Below are 18247 nucleotides of genomic sequence, written 5' to 3'. Positions count from 1 at the left end.
AATGGCCTCCCTAGGATGATAGGTGCCCTCTCATCATTACCGGTCTCTACCACTACGAAGTCTGCTGGGGCGTACAAGGTACCAACTCGGACACAAAGGTTCTTCAATATTCCTTTTGGAAAACTTATCGTCTGATCTGCAAACTGCAAACGCATGGTTGTTTCTGATAAAGGATATGTAAAGAATTTTTCATATAGTACCCTGGGTATAATATTGACGCTGGAGCCAAAGTCGCAGAGTGCTTCTGGAACGTCCACCATGCCGATGGAGATCGGGATGACGGGGCGTCCTGGATCACCTCTCTTGACCGGCAGAAGGTCAGTAGTGAATTCAGTGATGGGGTTACTCCAATTATTACCTGCATCAAACATGTCTACAAGATTTGCAGATTCTAATCCTTCCGGTTGTGATGGTATACCGGGGTTAGTAGTAGGAACAACAGGAGCTATTTGATTTAACTGAGATTCAATCATTTTATTAAAGCTAATTTGATTATTGATGGTAGTAGAGAAATTATCCATTCTATTATTTATATTTTCTAGCATTTTATCATTAGATGCCAATTTCTTAGATAGGTTATCCATTAGCTTTCCTTGATTAGACACTAACTCTCTCAAAGGTGGAAAATTATTATTATTGTAAGAATTGTTACCTTGATAATTACCTGAGTAGTTAGGCCTCTGTTGATTCCAACCTTGATTTTGTTAAGGACGGTTGTACTAGTTGTTGTTGTTATTGTTGATGTAGTTCACATCCTAAAGTATCTTAGGGCAGTGATTGCCTGAGTGTCCAGTACCTCCACACTCCTCACAAGTCATGTGAGAGTCGTAGATGTGCATAACTTCCTTCTTATCTCCAGCTCTATCATTGAGCTTCTTCATGAGCAGGTCTAGCTTTGCAGACAACATGTCTACCTCCTTGAGCTGATGCATACCTCCACCTTTCTTGCGTGTCTGGGTCCTCTCTTCGTTCCAGCTTTGGTTGGACGCCATCTTCTCCACAAGAGCTGTGGCTTGTGATATGGTGAGTGATAAGAATGCTCCTCCAGCTGCAGCATCCATGGTTTCTCGGGCACTTTTGCCGAGCCCGTGATAAAACGTCTGCATCAATAGCCAACTCTCCATTCCATGATGGGGACATTCTAGGATGTAGTCTTGGAAGCGCTCCCATGCTTCTGGAACGGATTCATCATTTTGTTGCTGAAAACTTGTAATCTTCCCACGGAGAGCATTGGTCTTGCCCATGGGAAAGAACTTAGCTAGGAAGTTTGTTGAGCAGAGTGCCCACGTAGTATTCTTCTCCTTTGTAGCGTAGAACCACTGCTTCGTTCTTCCTAATAGTGAGAATGGGAAGAGGCGAATTAGTATAGCATCTCTGGAGACTTACAACGTTATCGGTAACCTATTGAAATAAAAAGGGGGTAAGTTACCAATATAATTAAAGTTAACAAAAAGATTGAGTATCGGAAAAGAAACTTACAACGTCATCGGGGACTTCATGTTCGGGATCAATCATGTTGTGGTACATATGAGGCGATACCTTGAACAGATGCTCTTTCCATTCTTCCCACCACCGTTTATATGATTGGGTGATGAAAAGGGCTGGAACCCAAGCCGATAGATCAATATCTGTCGTATCGGCTATTGGGTATTCTTAACATCACTACCAAAAGTAGAGAGTTTTCTAATTCTAGTAACGGTGCCAAAAATGCCAAACCTATCCCTCACACCACTTAAGCCAAGTTGTCATCCCCAGCATAACATGAGAGACGTGGTATTGAAATATGCAATTGCTCTTCTAAATAAATAATGAATGGGATCTGCAAGCGCATAGATTAATACCGATGTAGCATTTTAACCGGGAAGTATTCCAGGTATCGTTATTTATATTTTTACCACTGGGAAGGGATTAGCAATCATCAATATTGATTACAGAATGGAATATGAGATTGAGTATCTATCATTGCATGTATAATTGAGAACATTTATCTAACTCTTTCATACAGGGGTAAGTGTCACATAAAAGATATATGAAGTAATGAATAGTGACAAAGATAATTAGTCTGATCATAACTTAGCCACATAATAAATATGATAAGCACCTCAATTAGATACTCTAGAAAGTCATTAGCATAGAATTAGAACGAACTACAAGAATATTTCCTAAGTTATTCTCAACTATATAGTCTAGCATTATCATAGTTAGTGCAAGCATACTTAGCAATCATTGTGAGACAAGACTACGCCCATGCATAGTGATATTAGCAAGGTAAATGAGAAACATAGCAATCACTCCCCTGTAATAATATTGCTCTGCCAGCCTAATACACGAGAGGGGGACTATATAAGAATCAATGAAGCTGTCACTATCACGAACTACCCCTTGATCTGGCATATTGGGTACAATCGCAGATAAATACGGTATAAGCACCACGCCTACACAATATCTATCATTTATCCATGGATCCGATGGATAAACGCTATACGATCCTAAGCATGTATATAGATCCAATCTAACTAAGCCAAGTACATAACCATGATAAACTAAGAACAATATAATCTTGAATATAAGCAAGTAGAGCAAAGTCATAAGCAATATATTGAAGTAGAACAAAGTCATATTCATAATATTGAAGAACAAAGATAATTAGAAGAACAATTAGAAGAATAATTAGAGAATTACCAAGAATCCTCTTGACAGATCCGGAAACCAATCGAAGATTGACTTCTTCTAGTTCTAATCCTATGTAGCTATGCTAATCTAGATGTCTAATTGATGTGGTGGCTCTAATCTTGATCAGAGGCTTCTTCTCCCTTGAGGAATAATGAATTAGGGTTGAGAGGCTCTATCCTCCAGGGGCCAGGGGGTCTGATTTTATAGTCCTTTTAAGTGAATATGGGCCGTTGGATCAAACCGACATTGATTGAACGGTTATCCTTGATCCTTAAGGTCGGTGGAGATCTTCCCCGAAACAGAGTCCTGATTGGACTCAGCAGGAGGGCGGGCGCCTAGGGCAACTGGGCGGGCGCCCAGTGCCTGGTCCCGTTCGGCCTCCGCTTCCTTCCCGTGACTTCTGGAGTCTTCTAGATGTAAGATAATTGCGCGGCACATTAATATCTCTATGTAATCCCGACGTGTGGGCCTTTCTTCCGTATTTCCTGATAACCCCCTGCAGAAATAGACAAACACCAAAACTCATGGAATTCTATCAGATAAAACCCTAAGTCTGGATGTTGGTTTCATTTGGATCCTTTTCTTTGTTTATTTGATAATTAAATTTGATACTTAAGGACCGTCAACATCGGCATCTGGCTGGAGCTGAGCTATTCTGATCCACTCAAGTCCACTGGTTATTACCTCCCTCGTCTTGACCACATCGGCATAATAAAGTTTAATGGGTAACTGACCAAAACCCAGCTGACGAGCTAGTGCCGATGGGTTGTAGAACTTGTAAGTTGTGTTGGTGTTCTTTCCGCTGCCGAAGTTGTTTACTAGGATTGCTCTTGGGGTAATGATCGCCATCATCAAATCTTTGTCCTTGTTAAGTGTATCATCGGCAGGGTCAAAGGTGAGTGGAAATCTGGATTTTGCATCCTCATAAGGCATCCAGGCTCGCTGATCTTTGGAAAGGCCATCATACAGTGTTTGAAAGAATCGGTCGATCTAGTTCTTGTTTGCATCGGTACCGGGGTGAACTATGATGGCTTCGCCTTGAGGGGCGAGCGTGTTGCCGATTCATCCTCTGCTAGCTCATAATCATCGGTGTTATCTTGTGGGAACTGTTGCGTGAAGAAATCCCACCGAAGCCGCTTATGCATATGAGCGTTGAGCCACATGTTAATGAACCACCAAGGACCTCCTAGGTTGCCGATGGGTTCACTGAGCAGGAGTTTCTCGGCTACTTGGTGGAGGAGGTGATAGACAGAACCCAACAAATATCGGCCAAGGGGGAATCCGTTACCATTAGCTAGTCGCTCTGCTGCCGATAAGTAGACAGAGGTTGGCCCTACCGATCGGCCATATAAGATGAACTTGTCTAACCACATATTCAGAAAGATGGCATGCTCTCTCTGCCCGACTGATCCAGTTTGCCGATATTTTTGGACATATCCTGACCAGCCACCGATGTTGCGGGTTTCTACTTTATATTTGGTTTTGCAGTTAAAAATACCGCCATCATTGGCAGTTGCAACTTCCAAGCCAGTAAGCATGACAACATCGGCAAGTGTGGGGAAAGCTGGGCTGTGACCAAAGATGAAAGCATTCAAGGTGTCTGAGCAAAAATATGAAGTTGCTATCATCATCGACTCATTCTTCTCCATATCAGCCATGGAGAGTCTAATGCATTGGTCTAATTTGCGTTCCCCCCAGTATGTTTCATTTGTTTTACTGACTCTCAAGAACCAATTTTTCCATCCTTTAGTGGGTTTTGGCCAAGATCAGAAAGTGTCCTTCCATAGATCTAAAGAGAAGTTCTCGGCTCTAAAGGGAATCCAATTGTTTTCTGCGTTGATCAGATCAGTGGGGTCTGGATCACCGGGGAGAAAATGCTAAGTAAATAAATTTGCAAACAGTAAAGATTGCAGTGAAAGAAAGAGAGGATGGGGATGGATTAACCACAGGAACAACAAAGTTGACGGCCATTTCCTTCTAAACAGGAGAAAGAACTGGAGATTTGAAGATTCTAGGAGGGCTTTGCCGTAGGAGAGCTTTTTCACTACCGAAGTTCTTGAGCTCTTCGTCAATGCCGCCGCCGGGGAGATGAACTTGAGAATGGGGAATGACGAGGTAGAGGATGAGTACTGGGGAAGAAAGTATTTATAGGTTGAAATGAGCAGGGGTATTTTTGACTTATCTCTTTGTCGTATCCATGGAATTCGAGGTTGTTCAGATGGATATGCTAACTATTGGCACGACAATCAAGGGATTGTACAGGTGATTTGACAGTAAGTAATCATGATTTTAGGAGATATTCCACTATACACGATCTTTTGGTCGGTCCATCCGTAGTCAACCCTAACAGAACAAGTTGCCGATGAGCGTGTTTCTATGAGATTCGGTTCAGGTGGTTAAGGGATGTGAGATATTCACTGAGATATGGAAGTCAGAGTTAAGGTTGTTTGGATTTGGTAATTAATTGTTACCATAATTATGAAAAGGTCGTCATTATCAGGAGAGAATTTTAGAGCATTAATGATTTCATACTCCGAAACTGGGGGGCATGTGTTCACACCGTTTTTGGGCACGAGTCAAGATGGTCAGTGAAACTTGATCGGCAGTCAAGGAGGTGCTGTGTCTAGCCGATAAAAAGATTACTGATGGCTGATGATGCCGATGGCCGGATGATGGGTGGAAAATGTTGCCAAGCTTGATGGTAGCTGCTAATCATTGTTGATTAATTGCCGATGTTGATGATTGCCGATGCCGATGCCGATGAAGAAAGATATGGGAGTTGGTAAGGATATGGGGAGTATGCCGATGATGATGAAGGGAGACGTGGGAGTTGCTAGGAAAGCAACGGTGATATGCCTATCGCCAGAATAGATAGGTGGTTATTTTCCATATTTGTTAGAGGTTACCTTATGTAAGAGTTATGTTTGGTTTTGAATTAAATCCTAGTCGTATACGGTTGTAACTCTCTAGGACAGAGTATAAATATAGGCCTGGTAGCAATGCAAAAAAACAATCAATCAATATCATACACAAGTTTTATATCTACTTTTACATCTACTTTTTCGACGACTTCGTTAACTCGCATATTTTCTTTTGTTTACGAGTTCTTAAGGATTCATCGAGCAAAACTCGACGAATACTCGAGTTCTGCGTGAATACCTCTTGGCCGTGGCATCCGGGCGCATCATTGTTGTCAGGACCAAAGTATTCAAGTTATCACCTTTGTCGATTGTTAGGTCAAATCGGCTGGCACGCCTCAACATTTGAATCGGGTATTAGCTCTTTGTGTTTGCAGATCTGTTTTGCATCAACAAGTAGGAGTATAGATTAAGCGTGGTGCTTAGACTATAGGCTTACATTCAGATACGGCTAGACCCATGGATAGTTGGAGTAGCACTAGGTGGTGACAGCCCTGATTGCCTACGTATTATCCCACATTCGGTCTAGTTCTTAAAACGTAAGGCTCGTTGTGCTTCATGCTTAATCAACCATACGGTGAGTTCAGGATGGGTACGCCTCTTTGCTTGACTTTAATAACTAGTTCTATCCTTTTACTAGGTCCCCTAAATCTACTACCACTCTTATTTATCTAGGTTAGTTGGTAGATTAGTTTGGTTATCCTTTACCCATCCATTTACCATTCCTAACTCTGATCATCCATTCTGGCCCAACTCGACCACATCACCCCAGCCTTCGTTTGGGAAATTATAAATGAACACCTGGTTACTCACCAGGCGAAGTGCTACACACGATAGTTCTGTGCGCTTGCAGATCCCATTCATCTAGGTAGATTGCAATCATGTGTGTTGGCCCTACTAGTGTCGAGTTTGACAACCCCGCTAGGAATTAGTGGACTAGCCAACTCTAGCCTCACCTTATGTGTAGCTAAGAACTACCGACCCAACGCTTCAAGGATAGTAGTTAACCTCTGTCCTCTCTTAGTATTACTAAGAAGTGTCATTAAGCATTTCTAGCACCGTTGCTAGGGACTAGACTTTGTGTCCACCTCTGGTGCTTGCGTTAAGAATTGCCAACACTAACCACCAAGTGTTTCACCTTGTGCACGTGTATTAGCATATTCTCACAAACATTTTCAAGGGTTAAGTTCGCACACTAGGTTCTAAATGCATACACATGAATAATGACACCTAGTGGCACTTGATAACCGCTTAGACGAAGAATTCCCCTCTTTATAGTATGCTATCCTAAATGTGATCACACCCTCTATGGCGTCTTGATCACAAAAACTAAAACCCTAAGCAATACATTTGCCTTGAGCTTCAAAGGGTTTTGTTTTTCTCTTTCTTCTTTTCTAGTTGAGCACTTGATCATCTTGTGGTCATCACCATCATCACCATGATCATCTCTTGCTCCATCACTTGGCATGACCAACCTCATCTAATCTACACATACTTAGCATGAAGGTTAGTAGTTGAGTTTTATCAATTATCCAAAAATAAAACTAGGCTTTCAATCTCTCTCTTTTTGGTAATTGATAACAACCCATTTACAAAGATTTTCAATAAAATTTTCTTGCATTCATGATGCTGGCCCAAGCATTTTACCATGTGCAAAGGCTATGGACAAGTTTCATAAATCCAATTTGGTAGCAATTGCTCCCCCTACATATGTGCTAAGAGTTTGGATTTGAAATCTTGCACATATGCTTGAATAGGAAATATAGGAGTCAGTTTCTACCAAATGATGCTAAGGTGTAAAGAATGGACCTTTGAAGCGTGATACCAATCGGTTGCCAATGTAAATCATCCTTAGCACCATTAATAACTAGACATTCACAAAACTAGAACACCTCATGAGATCAACATTATAAACAAGGCTCTAGTACCACATGTGAAAACATAAAAGTCTAGTTACACTTCCTATACATGCTAGTTCTTTATTTCAACAATCAAACCTGTAACTAGCATATACCATACAAGCAAGGTATCAGAGAGAAAGCTTCTAAAGATAATGCAAATACAAACAATCATATGAAATGCACATTCAAATGCAACAAACATGTTTATGAGCTTGCTCCCCCTACTTGTGTGCTTCAAAATTTTAATTGATCCCCTTCCTTTATCATGTTACTCCCTATCTTTGTACTTCTCCCCCTTGTGCAAATCTTTGGGAAATTCTCTCCGCCTTTGTCATCAATGATCATAAAATGTGAGCTCAAATTTTAGATAAGTTAGTGTGAAACCATGTGAAGTGAGACTATTTTCCCAAATTAGTTCAATCTAGATTACTTGTCTAAGATATTTATCTTAGTTTGATCCAAGGACAAGCTTTTTCACACATCAAATAAGGGTTATCTTGTACCATGTTGAATTAAACACTTATAGCTCATATTCCAGATGAAACAAACACTACGATTGCAAGCCCACAAACATGTCATATGCTACTACTAGATCATTTCAAGCATGGAAGCAATAGTGGTACCATACAAGCATCAAATTCATTTGATTTTTATGAATGAGCCTAAGATATGTTAGGAATGACTAGATGCACTAAACAAGTCCTTAGCAAAGAATGAGTGACATGTCAAACAATTGTACCTTTTGCTCGAAGGAGAGGCATGTCATATAATTGGGGTGCATCAACACATATTTCAGTAGTCAAGTATGTTCAATTCATTCCTTAGCTTGCAAAACCTCTTCTCATCAAGTGACTTTGTGAATATATCAGCAAGTTGATCATCAGTGCTTATACTCTCAATGCAAATGTCTTCTTTTTATTGATGATCTCTTATGAAATGATGGCGGACATCTTTATGCTTTATTCTTGAGTGTTGAACTAATTTGTTGGTGAGCTCTATGGCACTTTCATTGTCAAATAGCAATGACAATTGTTTGAAATTGATTTCAATGTTCTTTAATGGTGCCTTCATCCATAGGATTTACGGACAACTACCGACCGTGCTCAGGCCAAGCCTTAGTAGGTCGTGCCTCGTGCCTCCTTTTAGTTTTAGCCCATTTGGACATCTATAGGCAGAAGTAGCAGAAGTGTTAGCTAAGACCATCTCCAAAAGTCTTTGCAAATCTCCCTCTCTAAATCATCATTTTGAGAACCATTTCCATAAAAATCGTTTTCTATATTTCTTCACTCTCCTACAGCTTTTCTATCTCTCGTGCGCACTCTAGAGAGCTATTCTCATTTTCTATTTTTGGCTAACGAATAATCCAGAATAGAAGATGGCTATATTTGTATAACCATTTAGACAAGCTGTTGGAGAGTAGTTTTTCACTAAAATCTCTATTACTAGCATTTACAAAAGATTTAGAGAGCCTCTTGGAGTTGCTCTAAGGCATGGAATTCAAAGCTAGCATCAAATAGTTAACTTTGAAATTTTAAGGTTCATAGAAGGAATTAGTGAGTTTGCTAGTGTCATATAAGAAAACTTCTCATTATGGACACGGAAGGATTGAACAGCCTCTCAAGAAGTAATAAATGGAATTTAACACACTCATTCCTTTAACTTCAGATTTTTGTATATATCATCGACCACATGTTATAAATACACCATAAGAATGCTGAACATCTGAAGGAGTTTTGCTTTTGCATGTACAGTAATTCACAAGACAAAGCCACGGTACAAAACTGAAAGAAAAAAGTAACAGCTGGAAAGCTACAGAGGCCTGCACATGGACCAAAGGGCCAACAGCAATCAAGAGAATGGGAGATAAATAAGAATCCATGGCATAATCAGGTTCTATGCCTTCTGTTCCTTGAACTGTGAATCAATGGCAGCCTCATGTGCCTGCACAATTGACCACCAGGGAGCTGCCTTCTCCCCTTTCTCTTCTGATAAATGGAGAGACTGGCAGATAAATAAGGATCAAAGGTATTTTCCGGTTCTCAGCCCTTTGTTCTTAGTATTGTGATGCTTCCTTTCCCCCCTTCTGTTCTGATTCTTGTCTTGCCAATCACTGGCTTGCCAGAGAACGCTGAAGTTCCAAGGATCTCCGGGGCCTTCTTAGGAGGAGCACGGATTCGCTGATTTATATCCTGTAAGGTAACATCACCTTCCTCCCAAGATGGTTTGATGAGAGTAAAAGGATATGCTACTGAGATAGTTAAGTTTTCCTTCACCCTAACTAGTGATGAGCTTGGTCCTAGTAGTAAGGCAAAAGAGGCCACATGATTAGCACTGATGAAACTGGAAGTTCAAGTGTGTTCCAAGTAATAATATACTGTCAACATGAAATACCTTTGGAGACCTTGAGTGTAGAAAGCTTCCTAGTTTCCTGCATTATGAAACTTTCTGTCATTGGTGCAATCTCAGTTGTTCCTGTAGGCATATAGAAATAATAGGTAAGTTGTTGACCCAATACAAAACCCTGGTGCTAGGAAGGCACTCAAACATTATGGTTGCTGGTTATAATAGTACATTGTGGCAACTGCAAATAGACCACAACTGAAGAAAAATAGGAAACTAAAATGCTCCTCTCAGATATCTAGTGAGCTTAAGAACAAATATTAATGGAAATGTTGGAAGCTGAGTTGCAAAATTAAATGAAAAATTGACTATCAAATGGTATAGAAAAAGTGATTTGCACTGACCTGAAATACCAGCTTGATCATTTATACATGCAATGCTCTCCTGGCTACAAGGCCTACAGCAAGTAGGAGATGAATATACCACAGCTAACATATGAATGAGCCAAATAAAGTGGTTTCAGTGGAACCAGAGAGGGACAGACGTTTGATCAGGCTCGAGGTACACAGGAGTTTCATAAGAGCAATGTTCCAAAAGATTATCTTCTTGGTGGTAGGGTGCTTCATCTGACAAGGAATTTATTGTATCTGATGTAAATTTTTCAATTAACAAAAAGTAGGGGCACTGTTTAAGCATATATAATGAAAAATACAAACCTAAATTATTTGAAGTGTTGTGCATATCACAATTTAAGCTCTGTGGTTTATCAGCGCAGAGCAATGAAATTTCTGCTACCTGAAACATGGAAAAACAGAACATGCATAACTATGATATGCAAATTGCAAAGATTAGATTTGAAACATAGCTGGGAGCTGTTGAACAACCTCAGGTGTAACGAAAGGTGAACCAGTACCATGAGTCCCAACTTCTGACTGACTAGACTCTGAAGGGTACTCCAATGTGCGTCGCCGCTTTGATTCCCGAGATTCCTCCAGGTCCAAGGTCTCCTTGCATGTGATATCTACAAAAGTAACAGACGCTTTAAGCTATGCATTCAAGAGTGGAATGAATGATAATTGGCCGAACAAAAAGCTTTGTACCACCAAGGTCAGCAAAGAAATTGCGGCAGTCTCTCAATGGGGTTTGATTTCCAAGCAATCCCAACAGCTCATCATCATCTTGATTGAGGCAATCCCACACGAATTTGGTAGCATCTGCTGTAAAAAAAAAGGGACATAATGAGAAAGCAAGTCCAAACAGGTACTTTAAAGATTGATTGTGATATAGATGGAGATTATGGATGTGAATGAAAGTACCATGACTTGAACCATTAGGTTCACAATGCTCTGCTGTCCAATCCCACAGACTGCGGAAAGCATTACAAGAGTTCAGGAAAGCGTTACAAGCATTATAAGTATAATAAATTGCCAAAAAAAAAAATAGTGCACCAGAATAGCAAGTCAATTTACAAGCATTCAGTTCAGGAAAGAGTTGAGGCAGGGTATAAGTTCAATCACACCCACTGAAGACAAGCCATGATTCATGAGCTACTTTTGTAGGCTGTACCCAGATTTTCATCTGATTGTACTTCGTTATGTACTAACAATCAAAGGCCCTGAAGCACATACAAGCTATAGACTAAATTAATTCCTGCCAATCAGGCATTAGAATGAACAGCATACACACGCCCCATTCCAGCCCCTGTGAACCCATATCCTCCCCCATCCAAGCTTTGGCTCAATTGAGCCAGGGTACAAGTTGAATCATGTAAACCTAAGACAGGTCATGAAGCTACTCTTGTAGGCAGTAGACAGATTTTAATAAGATTTTAATTTTAGTTTGGTATGTAAGGTCAATTATCCAGTGAAACAAAGAATTAAGGGCTAGCAACACAGAAACTTTATCACCAGCAGTGAGGCACTACAACGAACAGCATACGCACGCCAATTCCAGCCCCAGCCAGTCCAATATCCTCCCCATCCAAGCTTTAGCGGCCGCGTCAGCCTAATCTCCGATTTGGATACAAACAAATCGGCAGCCCATAGCGCGCATCATCGTAAAAGACATCCCAACCAGCAGATCGAATCCCAATCCGATTTGGATTCATGGGACGAGAACCCAGGACCAAGGACCGGCGGATGGATCATCCCAATCCGCCAAAACCGGTACACCAGATCGCTGCTTCGGTAGGATTTCTCTACTGTTAGATCGCCGACGCGATCCAACAGCCGCCGGAATCCCCCGTCGGTGGCGCGGATCTCAGCTTGCCGGCACGACCGCGCGAGGTCTCGCATCATCAGACGACGGCGGCGCATCGGTCCCAAACCAAAACCTCCTCCCCCTCAAACAAAAACGCGAGCGGAGACCAGTCCCCCAAAGACGCGGATCAACGCACACGAGTCGGGCCCCCCTCACCCACATTTGGCTATGGCCGTCGGCACTTCCATCGGCGGCGCCGCCGCCATGGGACGACGGGTCCATCGGGCCGCCGCAACTAGCCGTTGCAACGGGTCTCCGCCTTCTCCCCCTCGGCAATCGGATTTGAGTGTCTACTGTGCGCGATGCGATGGCGAGAGCGAGAGCATCCTGCTACACACTCGCCGGCTGCTGCTGCGCCCACGGTTGCGCCGCATTTGTAGTCGAGGGATGAAGAGGGGTGGGGGTCGTGGGTCAGAAAAGGGAGGGGAGGTGGGCACGAGATGGGCTGAGTGAGAAGGCCGTTGGGCACGAGCCCTCGGCCTTCGCGCCGCGTGCCCAGCTCAAATTCCTTGCTCGCCGCCTGCCTGTCCCTCTCTCACAATCCACCCTGTTGTTTGGTGGGCGCGGGGTGCCAGAGCCAGTGCAACAATTGATGGCCTTCCAAAAGCCCAGCGTGCCAAGACATTTGCCACACTCGACAAGTCCAGTAGCTATTTGGCTTTCCCCCTAAAAAAAGCAGCCATTTGGTTTCATTCTCCTCAAAAATTTAAAAAAATCATCTGGTTTCATGTAAGTATAGAAATGGGTGTAACGCTGTTAAAAAAAAGAAATGGGTGTAACACAGTACCTTTTTTAAAAAAAAAAAGAGTTTACCTTAGTTTTTATTAAGAGCCATAAAACGGTAGCAAATATTCGGGTTATCAATCATGGAAAGATCACTCAAGGAAGAAGGAACACAACTTAATTGGAATAGTTCCTTGATGATGCCCCAAACAAAATTCTCCATGTTACAATGAAAAGACATATGCTCAATGGATTCTAGACCTCCACATACACAAGTTTTCTTCCCTTTCCAACCCTTCTTTATCAAGTTAACACCTACTTGCACCTTATTGTTGAATACTTGCCAAAGGAAAAACTTTATTTTTAGTGGCACCTTGCTTTTCCTGATACAACCAGCAACTCTACTAGAGACCCCTAGTCAATAATAAATCTGTAAAGAGATTTAGTGGAGAAATGTCGTTTATTATCTCGCCCACATCACAACGTCTGTAAGGGCATATCATTCAAGTTTTCAAGAAGTCCTAACCACCCATATTCTTGAATATAGAAGCATCTCACAAAGTCCACCACCCATGTTCCATCCTCCCAATAGTCCGCTACAAAACAAGAAGGCTCCCTAGCCATCTTGTATAGATCATCATATAAAAGCTTTACTGGCACATTATGCATCCAAAAGTCATCCCAAAATTTATAATGTTTGCCAGTCCCTACCTTCAACATAGATCCCCACCTGAACAAGTGTTTGGTTTTAATCACTTTTGAAGCAAAGAAACCATTCTCACTCATGTATTTGGCCTTAAGGATTTTAAACCAAATATCATCATCGATTTGACTAGTAAACACTCATTCATAATGGTTGTATTGATAATCCCTAAGCCCTTTTGGTCTTTGGGCCTAGTTACCATTTCCTACTTGGCCATATGGTATCTAAATTTACCTTTAGCTCCTTGTCAAAGGAACTTAGCCCTTATACTATCCATAGACTTATGATCCCCATCCTTGAGCAAGTAAAAACCCATATAATACAAAGGAATGCTGCTAAGATAGGAAGTGGTCAGTATTTGTCTGCACCTAGATGTTAGAAACCTCCCTTTCTAGGGATCTAGTGTAAGTGCAACAAATCCTATTTTGTGGGTTTTGGTAAATTAATGATAATGCATATAAGAGCTTGTGTTGTTTCATGAGTTTTTCACTTAAATACCAATGTGAAAAAGTGCAATTGAAACATGAGACCCCTCAATTATTACTTCAAAGAAATATGTAGCGTCACACTTCAACTAGAGGGGAGTTCAGTTTTAATTTTCATTTCATTTGAACTTCAAAGGAGTTATAGGATGCCATACTATAAAGAGGGATCAAAATTATATTACTTGCAGGTGTCCTAAGTGCTCGATTGATCAAGTATATATTTCCTAGACATCACAACATATTTCCTTCCCACATAGAACCCTCAACCGACAATTCTCATTCCTTAACCAGAAATTCTGGTGTGGAGGACGCCTCTCACAGAGAACCCTCAACTGACAATTCTCCTCACTTAGCCAGAAATTCTGGTGTGGGATGCTCCTCTGTCTCACCCGTGACCTCAACCAGCAATTCTCCCTTATGACCAATAAATTATGGTTCAGCTTAGATCCACTTTCCAAGGATCACAAGGTGAGGTGGAGCTCGCGATGGAGTTGACAATGTGGCCTAACCAGTGCTCAGCTGGGGAAAAGAGATGGACAATGAGTAGAGGATGTCACGACGGAGCTCTGGGCGAAGCAGCTCGGCTCGGGACGCGGTGGCGCGGCCGGGAGAGCTCGCCGAAGTGCGGCGGAGCTCGTCGAGGACGACGGCGGGCGAAATGTGGAGCTATGGATGGGTGAGTGGCGCGTTTGAGGCGTCTAGGAGGTGTGTGGCGCTCAAGTGGACGTGTTGGTGCTGACTGGCGGGGTTGCCGTCGATGTACGGCCGATAGGTGGCCGGACACGCGGCGGCGGGTGAAGCTCTGCCCAACTGAATCAATGTGTGAAGCTCACGAGTGCAATGACTGAAACCTGATTTTCGTCGACGTTTTACTCACCATTCACTCGGTGGTTTTTGCTCGGATTTGTCCCAATGGATAGAGCTACACGAGTTCTACAAGTTTGCTTAAAGGATCAAAGTCTAGTTTGGTCTAGAATCCAAACTACAAGGCTCCCAAGCACCCTACCTCGAATATGAAAACCCAGACTTAACCAAATTCGCCTAAGTATTGAAAACAGCACTGATTTCTGTCTTGTGGGCCACTTTTGGTTATGTTCCAACAATTTTCATGGAAAGGTACCAAAACAACTTTTGTAGCTTATAAAATTTACTACAACTTTGCTTTAGAGGTCATTTACATGGAAGGTCTCTAACACTGGTTTCATAAAAGGTCTTTGAAAAGAGGTTTAGGAGGTCAACTAGGTCAACCTAGGGTTAACCATGACTTAGGGGCATTTTTTGAGGACACCTCCAACATAAACTTGGTTCCAAATGATATTCTAAACATGAATAAAGTATTTTGGAGAACCATGTGTACTTAAATACATTGGTCCTACACTACTCACACACATACAAGTAAATAAGCAATCAATTCACATGAGATATACACAAAGTGACATGTGATCATGGTATGATGCTCATGTGGATGCAATGCTCATGGTTAACATGCAAGCTAACACTAGGAGTGTTACAGGGGAGATCCTCTCTCCACTCAGATGAGTATCTCGCTATCCACTCTTTTATTTTCTGCATCTTATATTTAAAAAGACTAAAAATATTTAGCTTACTTATTTCCCTTAGTTCATGTTCGTGAATGGTTATCTTTCTTTGGGAAATGATGAGTAGTTGCTTTGTTAATGTTTCTCTAGTGCCTAGTTTACAACTTAGTGCTTCTCCAAGTATGAATTACTTAGCTTCACTAGACCATCATGAACCTGAAACTTTGTGGGTTGCGAGTTCTAATAACTACGTCTAAATCCTTGAGGGATACGAGATAGTATGATAGGATCAGCTATAATATTGTTCTAAGCCAGTTGAGTACCGGAGATTTATTTTCTAAAAATGACCAAAAAACTAATTTGTTCCTCAGTGGTTATAAAATTTCTACCAGAGCCAAATATACTTTACAATGTTGCAAACCTTCTACATATGCTATTTGCTTTGTGTTGAGTGTGATCAAGGCTTGTGACCCTTGTTTAGAGATTTATCATGCTCCTAAGATCAGTAATCAACCAGCCACAAACTCATTGCTACCTCGATCTTGGAAGTACACATTTACCCATACACCACACCACCATGTTGCTTCCACTCTGGGAGTATGCAACTCCTTTCATACATATCCCTCTGCCACTTCTAATTTGGAAGTGTGCATTCATAACATCTCCACCATATGGGTTGCTCCATGCTTTAAAAGTCAAACATTTCATTCTCTCTAAGATTAACACTTGGTATATGAGGCATAGTTAAAGGCTAGCATGAATAAGTATTAGTTCCTTTCAAGTTATCAGAGATACCCTCTCTCTCTCTCTCAAAAAAGAGAGAGGGGAAAGAAAGAAAGCAATTAGACTCTAGCCTTGCCTCAGTAGAAAAAGAGAAGTCATCAATTAGAGGAGCAACCTATCCACCATCCATTCCACATATACCACCATCCACTCCATTCCTTACACTTGCACATCTTGATCTGGGAGTATGACACTTCTCTACAAGGATCCGAGTTTTGACTGCGCAACTTATGCAAAGTAAGTATGCCATCTCTTTCATCCATACCTTAAGCTCCACATAAGCCTGATGAAACTTTGAAGGCAACTTATTATATGCCTTGGTAAGGAATCATAGACCATTGAGCGACTTGAGAGAACCATTTGAGGAACACTTTAGAATTCTTTTGAAAATGTCACAAAACCTCCGGTATGAAACTTGCTAAAGATCAAGAAAAATAGTGCTCTGGTCTAACTGTTCTATCCTTCAACCACTCAAGACAAAGGAAAATGCCATAAGCCCCATAGAGTACTAGGGTAATATGGGTGAGTTATACTTAGCTAAATTTTTCATTCAAGGAGAAGAACTTTGTTGTGCACCTAGCACTCTTGAAATGTTAGCATAGTAACTTTACCTGATCCACCGAGGCCAAGTCCTAATTATTTGCTTGAGACAAGCAAAGGTTAAGATTGTGGGATCTTGTTGATGGTAATTATAGCATCAAAATGCACATCCAAAACACCGTCAACAAGCCTTGGTTTCAAGGAAGATTAAACATTCATGAACACATTTTATCAATAAATAGTTCCACTTGTACTCTTAGCTTGTGATTTGTAGGTAGCATGAAATGGCACAAAAAGCAACCAAGATGGGCCCACATGGGGGATCGACTGATCCCCCTGTGCCACCTCCTCAACATGCCATGTAGGCATGATCCAAGGCAACCTCCTAGAAGCAATTCTCAGCCTTCAGATCAGAGTGTGCTTTCTCTCAACGGCTGAAATTAGGAGCACACAGATTCATGGGTCCACATGTCAGAAGAATCGGCATGACAAAGTACAACAAGATGGAGAACCAGACTCTATGACAAATGGGGACACCAGCCAACCGACCTAGGCTGGCCCCACCTACCATAGGAGGATCGACCGATCCCCCCTGGTGGCCAGTCGAGGTCAGTTTGCTCCCACCGACTTCTCCACATTTCACACATGCTAAAATGATGCTAGCCATTGGATTTGAGGCGGTTCCAAGGTCGGTTGCATCCAAGGGCTATTAAGCAACATCACACGGATCGTTGATGTGGCGCTGGAGTAGCCCCTACTCCACCTCCATCTATAATTAGCTGATGGATCCTCACTTGTAAATCTCTCTTCTTGCATCTTCATACTCATAAGCTTGAGAGATCAAGTAGTTGTTAGTCTAGTAGTGGGAGTTTGAGTTGAGTCAAGCAAGCTCAGGGTCTCCAGAGTCGCCTTCTGGAGAGTCTGATATTGTTCTTGTATCTTTCCTTTAGTACTATACTTTAATATATTAGTCTTTCTTTACTTTTCTTAGTATTACTTTTAGTACTACTTTGTGCAAGTCTCTTTATAGTTTTGTAGTGTGCTAAGTCTTAGTAGCATAGTTGTTATAGTGGATTGGTCCCTGGAACCAGACCTTGTGTGTAGATGAGCGTCCTAAGTTAATCTAGGAGCTCGAGCTAATTTGATCGTTAGTAAGAGTTGTAAGAGTAAGTGTGAACGTGGTGTTCATACATAGTCTTATCATTGGTAGCCACTAGTCTTTACGGAAGGTGTGTGGGTGCACTGGCCTAAAGTGATAGTTCGGGCTCGGCATTAGGATTCCCACCACGTCGAGGCTAGTTTCTAAGTGCAGGGCGTACATAAGTTTGGTCTCGCTTGAGCAGGGGTTCTGTCTCCTTCTCTTTTGTTTCCTACCCTCACACAA

General features: G+C 41.7%; 1 protein-coding gene across 3 annotated transcripts; it reads right to left on the bottom strand.

Moving 5' to 3' along the window:
- Positions 9143-12526, bottom strand: LOC8070818 (protein XRI1). Of its 3 annotated transcripts, none has more exons than XM_021462549.1 (9): positions 12252-12526; positions 11149-11198; positions 10933-11049; positions 10717-10853; positions 10549-10627; positions 10377-10458; positions 10237-10280; positions 9884-9964; positions 9143-9788 (listed from the first exon to the last, which is right to left on the bottom strand). In XM_021462549.1, exons 1-9 carry the CDS (start codon positions 12311-12313, stop codon positions 9532-9534), a joined length of 909 nt encoding a protein of 302 aa, XP_021318224.1. In that variant the 5' UTR covers positions 12314-12526; the 3' UTR covers positions 9143-9531. The 3 variants fall into 3 exon arrangements, with proteins under 3 accessions (XP_021318224.1, XP_021318223.1, XP_002446287.1); XM_021462548.1 differs by having other exon boundaries at positions 10237-10289; positions 10933-11046; positions 12252-12525; XM_002446242.2 differs by having other exon boundaries at positions 10237-10289; positions 12252-12524.

Source organism: Sorghum bicolor, chromosome 6 (genome assembly GCF_000003195.3).
Source record: "Sorghum bicolor cultivar BTx623 chromosome 6, Sorghum_bicolor_NCBIv3, whole genome shotgun sequence".
Lineage (NCBI taxonomy): Eukaryota > Viridiplantae > Streptophyta > Magnoliopsida > Poales > Poaceae > Sorghum > Sorghum bicolor.
Note: the sequence above shows the minus strand (reverse complement) of the source record. Positions and strands in the feature narration are given on the sequence as shown.